At 42.3% G+C, this 6,366-nt stretch overlaps 1 protein-coding gene across 1 annotated transcript; it reads left to right on the forward strand.

Annotated features, from left to right (window-relative positions):
- The first annotated feature begins 18 nt into the window (after positions 1-18).
- Positions 19-4,934, forward strand: ZBTB42 (zinc finger and BTB domain containing 42). Its single transcript, XM_015632257.2, has one exon. It carries the CDS (start codon positions 173-175, stop codon positions 1,598-1,600), a length of 1,428 nt encoding a protein of 475 aa, XP_015487743.1. The 5' UTR covers positions 19-172; the 3' UTR covers positions 1,601-4,934.
- The last annotated feature ends 1,432 nt before the right edge of the window (positions 4,935-6,366 follow it).

A 6,366-nucleotide genomic window follows, 5' to 3' on the forward strand; every position in this document is an offset into this window, starting at 1 on the left:
TTCCCCCCCCCCAATAAAACTATTACAGACAATTAACAGTAAATGTTATCTCCAAGGCTGTTTCTTTGGCTTGGGTTACCAAAAAGCCGATCTGTTTGTTACAGCTGCTAGGAGGCTTTAGTTTACAGTAGCATTCAAGTTTTTCCTGTTTTGAACAGGTTATGAAGGAAGAATGGAGTTTCCAGACCATAGCCGCCAGTTGCTGCAGTGTCTGAGTCAGCAGCGTCACCAGGGCTTCCTGTGTGACTGTACTGTTTTAGTTGGAGAAGCTCAATTCAGAGCTCACAGAGCCGTTCTTGCCTCTTGCAGTATGTACTTCCATCTTTTCTACAGGGACCAGTTAGACAAAAGGGATATTGTGCATCTGAACAGTGACATTGTCACAGCCCCTGCCTTCAGCCTGCTGCTCGAATTCATGTACGAGGGAAAGCTGGAATTCAACAGTCTCCCAGTGGAAGATGTGCTGGCTGCGGCGAGCTACCTTCACATGTATGACATTGTGAAAGTCTGCAAGGGCAAGTTGAAAGATAAAGAATTATGTTCGGAAGAGAAGATTAATGATGAGGCGGCTAGTTTGGAGAAAGCGGAGCATTTTCTAGATGCCGGAGTGCCCCTGGTCCACGAGTTTGACCCAGGAAACAAACAAAAATTCAGCGTTGCAGAATACGAGAGAGCAGCAGGCAAAGAAAAGGTCAGCAGTCACCCCGCCTGGTCCTCTGATCATATAAGTGTCAGCTCTGTGCCGACAGAGGCAGAACCGTGCGCCGCAGCAGCTGGAAAAACAAAGGCTAATGTCAATAGTTCCACAGGACCTTTGTCCCAAAGGTCTGTTAACCATCCCCTGGCTTCGAGTGATGTGGACTGCGCGCTGGATTTGTCTTTCAAGCCCGTGCCGGGGAGAGATTCCTTACACCCCTCCTATGTCTTTGGACAGCTGGCTTCCGACAGCCAGCAGCAGGGTACCGAGCCACTTGTTAAAGATGAACAAGACTTGCTGTCAGATCAGGAGGACAGCGAAGCCAGGAGTCCAGAGAGTCAGCATTTTGGGAATTCAGCCAAAAGCCTAGTGACAGGGTTAGGACACATGTTCGCAGGGAATGGCAGCTCTCATGCCCGAGAGGAGGATATAGATCAAGAGCGAGACGAGAGCGAGGACGACATGGATTCGTCGGACATCTCGTCGGGCGTCCTCGTGCCTCCTGGGCATATCTGCATTTGTCCCCTCTGTAGCAAGGTGTTCCCGAGCCCGCACATCCTTCAGCTGCACCTGAGCTCTCACTTCCGTGACAAGGACGGCTCCCGGACCCGCCTGTCCCCCGACGGGTCGGTCCCCACTTGCACCCTCTGCGGAAAGACTTTTTCCTGCATGTACACGCTAAAGAGGCACGAGAGGACTCACTCGGGGGAGAAGCCCTACACCTGCGGCCAGTGTGGGAAGAGCTTCCAGTATTCCCACAACCTCAGCCGCCACGCGGTCGTGCACACCAGGGAGAAACCCCACGGGTGCAAGTGGTGCGAGAGACGCTTCACACAGTCCGGGGATTTGTACAGACATATCCGCAAATTTCATTGTGGCCTTGTAAAGTCCTTGGTTGTTTGAGACGTGTGACTTTTGTTTTGGTTTTTTGTTGTTGTTTTTGGTTGGTTTTTTTTAATATCTACACCCCCCCCTTCCCAACCCTTTTAAAACAAAACAGGAAAAAAAAGGCAGCATCTGAATTTTTATTTTGTTTTTCTCCTCCCTTTATTTTGTTCTGGTGATATTCACTTCAGGTATATGATCTTTAAAAGATGCGGTGGTATACACTCCAGAGGCCTTTTAATGCAATCCTTCCACCTCTACATTTCCACCCTTCCCCTGCCACTCTCCCTTCCTAGCACAGTCCTTTAGGTCTTCTCTTGTGCACCCATGTTACATTATTAATGTGAAATGATCTTAAGTAATTCTGCAATGATTTAGCATCAGTTTTCACACTGGAAGTACTTGCTTTGTGGTCAGGGTTTTGTTGGTTTGGTTTTTCTTTTTTTTTACCTTTTTTTTTTTGAAAAAAACATTATCAGCAAATTCTGGAGAAAAATTTGGCTTCCATTAAACTCCCCAAATGTGCTCTGTGTGTTGAAGAGAAACATCTGAAGAGATGAACTATGATTTAAATACATTTTGGTGTAGAGAAACCTGTCCACACGTTGCAGGGCAGGCAGACTTACTTTAGTTTTATAGAGCTAGATGAGACAATGAATTGGCCCAAATTTTAAAGGGGTTGAGGATTACTGGCTGCATCTTTGGTGCTGGTCATTTTTTATTCTCTTTATTCCATTAATACTGTTCTGCAGTTGGTCCTAAAATCTAAATGAGAAGTTTTTGCCTTGGGACTTGACTTAAATTTTCCCTTCTCATCCATCCTCCTCACTGGGCTGACCTGCTGAAAAGCTGCTTTTGAGCATACAATGTGGATGGAAAAATACTTTGTCTGCAGCGTATTCACTCCCAAAATGTTGAAGGATGCACACTAGGCTGTACAAAAAAATTGTATAATATGTGAATATTTTCCTTCCCATATCAACATCCAGAGGCTGATCCCATCCCCCTTGGAGGGGACAGCAGCTGTAAAGTGGCCAAATACCCCTCCTGATACAAATTCCCTGGGGTTTTGTAGTTCAAGGTAGCTCAAGCCTTGTGCATTAGGAGATGCCCTGCTCTCTTGCCTGAAAAGATTGCTGCCATGCTGAAACCAGCAGCATGAAATTATATTTTATTTTATTTTTAGGAAGTTGGCAATACCCTCTGAGCCAAATTGTGTGCAATTGCTGGTGTTCCCAAGAGGCAGCATGAGGATGAACCACTGGAGGGAAAGCATGGCCTTTTTCCCCAAGTCCCACCTTTTCAGGGGAAGTTTTTGGGGGTAATTTTTTTCTTTTTTTTTTTCTTGTTTGTAAACTGAGGCTGCCTGTAACTATAGCCAGTTTTACTCCAGATGATTCAGTTTCTTGCCTATTAGATCATCATTTGTGTGCATGTCTGTGGATATCACTTTATTCCCATCCAGTCAAATCACCCATTCAAGGTACATGTACATGGGACTGAAATACAGTAATAATAATAATATCTGAGGGGTGTGAATGTCCTTCTGCTGCATTAGCATTGCTTCACCAGCTTTCTTGACACTCCTGGAGTTGTTTGGTAAAACTTAAGTGTGTGTTTTAAAATGGATTTGAAGCACTGAGTTAGATTATTTTTAAAAATTGTGCTTAAAATACTGTATCGCATCTTATGAAGAAAAACTTCCCAATGCCTTTCCCCCTCTGGTCCAAAATCTGAGCACTACCTACATAAATAATATGGGATTAACTTTTTTTTTAAATAAGTACTTCCTCTTTAAAGAAAATCAGGATATACTTGTTACAGCCTCTTACTATTCATCTCTTAAACTATGAATGTACATGTAATGTGAAATTTTGCTTTTATTTATAGTTTTGGGGTTTGTTTTCAGTTTAATTTCTCAACTGTAAAATATTTTTGCTGAACCTGTTACATATGAAAGTTGTGGGAGAGTACTGTATCTTGAACATAAGTGGCTTTGGTACTGTGGTCTTATTCTACTTAATCAGTTTTTTTTCTTTTTTTTTCTCTTTTTTTATTTTTGCTGTGATTGGAAATAGCACTGAACAAAATCTAGTAAAATTAAGTTATTTTTCTTTCTACTAAAATTAAGTTATTTTTTTTCTCCTGAAGATACTTGATATAGTATTTATTAGATTTTTTTGTTTTGTTTTTGAAGTGGAATTATTACTGTTAATCTATTTCAAAACTAGTTAATTTACACTTTAAATTTTATAACAGTGGGTTTTGCATGTTGAGCAACATGTAAAGAGTTTAATGTAGAGTCAGCATTACTGAAGCTGGTAATCTTAATTTTGCATTCTTGTGACACTTTTCGTTTGCATTTCAGTCTTCAATTACTGTTTGTTTTTATTTTTTTTAGAAGATCATAAAATAGGATGTGCCATAAGAACATCATTAGCGTATGGAGCAGGGAAAAGTTGAAACAAGTTTTTGTCTGATCTTAGTATAGAAATAATTCATTAAACTGATGCTATGAGCATGCTCTGTGCTGCAGTGAATATGGGGCAAAAGTTGTTTTTGTTTTGTTTTTTTTTAAATAAGGAAAAAAAAAAAAAGACTTTCTCATCCTTGACTACATCATGAACACACTGTTCTCATAGTCTGGTATTTGTGTTCCCACTCCTCATAGCTTGAATTTCTAAAGTAAAGAAATGTTTGCACTTATTTTTGTTCTTAAGGTGACTTTTTTTTGGCTATTTCTCTGTGTGTCTCTTATTTTTAAGTTGCAATAGCTCGGAGCATGTTTTCAAAATGGTTCATGGCTCTACGGAGAAGAACTAAAACATGGCACACTTAACGCTTGTCTCTTCATAAACTATTTCTCTGTGGGGCAGTTGCTGTCTCCATAGGGAACAGTCCTGCTCTGCATTTTAAACACTGGATTTGTCTTCTACTACAAACAAATACTGTGAAGTTAATGTAAAAAAAAAAAAAAAATCATTGATATTTTTAATTGTTTTTAATCTTGGTGCAGTTCAGATTAAATATGTATATTTAAAGACACTAATTTTTGTGGGAGAGTTTTATAGTATACAGTATGTAGAAAAGCTATTGGAATGGAATATATTTTATAAAAATGTTCTATCACTGTTTTATAGTGAACTATTTTTCCTTCAGTGTTAGTGTAATACTGTTAGTCTAGATACGACAATCGCAGGAAGAGTGATTCAGGCTACTGTTAGCGCTTAGTTTTGCGTGGAGTTCTGTTTGCAACTGTATCGGTATGTGCTGTACAATGTGACAATCGTGACTAGGATTGTTGTCTTTATAAATTTACATGAAATAAAACGTGCTAGAATTGTAAGCTTGAGCCTATTCCCCCCTTTAGTGGAAGGGGTGTGGTGTTTGGGATTTTTTATTGTGCATTGATAATGATAAATTTCAAGTATTTTATAATTTTCTGTTTTTTAGAAAAATAATTATGATATACTCTATAATAATTTCTTTCTTTTTCAGGGCCATCTGGAATTTTAGGCATGTAAGGAGCTGCCGTGTCTCAGTCAGAGCCAGACTGAGCATTTCCTTAGTGACTGGACCTAACCCAGCACCACTTCTGCATTCTGAGCAGGGTTTTTGGGGGCTGTTTGGGGGGGCTCAGCAGCACTCCCTGGGTGCCCCGAGGGGGCTGTGGGGCAGCCCTGCCCCGAGTGATGCTGGTGGCAGCCGCAGGCAGGGGCTGGTGGCCGGGTGACAAACCTGGGAGCACGGGGTGCCACGGTGTGCGGGGACAGCCCGGCACCCTCGGCTGATCCAGCAGTGCTGGGCTTCTCTGAAGTGCAGAATCCCTCCCAGCCTTGGGGAGCTGAGCTCTGACCTGCTCCTCTGAGCACCTGCATCAGTCCTTGCTGATTTTAGCAGGAGCTGGGACTGGGAGGAAGAAGGCACGAGCTGTCCGTGCTGGCTGCTGCTGAGGGGAGGGCAGTAAGCTGGTGGGGAGGTTTGCACCTGTGTCTCGTGTTTCTTAACTATTTGGAAGCAAAAAAGATCCTGGCAGAACGGGACTGCCTCAAAGTGGTGCTGGTTAAAGGATGAGCAGGTTATAGTTAATGCTGGTGTGGAGGCACAGCTATCGCTCCCCTCCTGCTACCACGTAGAGGTTTCTTCACAGTCATCTCAAAATAGGTGGGTATTTCTTGCCTTGAGGCATGTGTCCTTCCTTAGAGATCCTGTGCCTGCATCCCCATCTGTGGGGAGGGCTGAAAGCTGCTGAAGATACGTGGTGATCTGCTGCAATGTGGTGAAGTGTTAAAAACTATAAATATATATATTTTTTAGGGGTTTTTTAAATTTCTACCACTGAGAGTTGAGTGTCCCTGCAGCTGCTTATTTGTGGCGCTCTGTTTCCAGTCTTTTCTGCTGTTGTGGATGTATGCAAGAACATTCAAGGAGGTTTTATCTCGCCTTGCCCCCCAAAAAATTAAAATTTGCCCAAATCTGAGTGTGGTGCTGGGGAAGAAGGAGGCAAAAGGCTTTTCTTTGAGAGAGAGGGTGCTCGGAAAGAAGCAAGCTTGAAGCTAAACCTGGGAGGTGGATGGCTTGCAAACAGGCTATAAATAACCGTGAGTAGATTGAGGAGAGCAGCCCACATCTCCTCTGGCATGGGCATGCTGTGCCCATTTTCTTTGTTGATAGCAATTGCTAATGTGAATTCTGGCACTCCAAATCCCGATGCCTGTTGTTCTGATAACATAATTAAATCTTAGGAATGTGAAATATAAAAAGCTTTGAGAAGAAACCAGGCC

This window comes from Parus major, chromosome 5 (assembly GCF_001522545.3).
Source record: "Parus major isolate Abel chromosome 5, Parus_major1.1, whole genome shotgun sequence".
NCBI lineage: Eukaryota > Metazoa > Chordata > Aves > Passeriformes > Paridae > Parus > Parus major.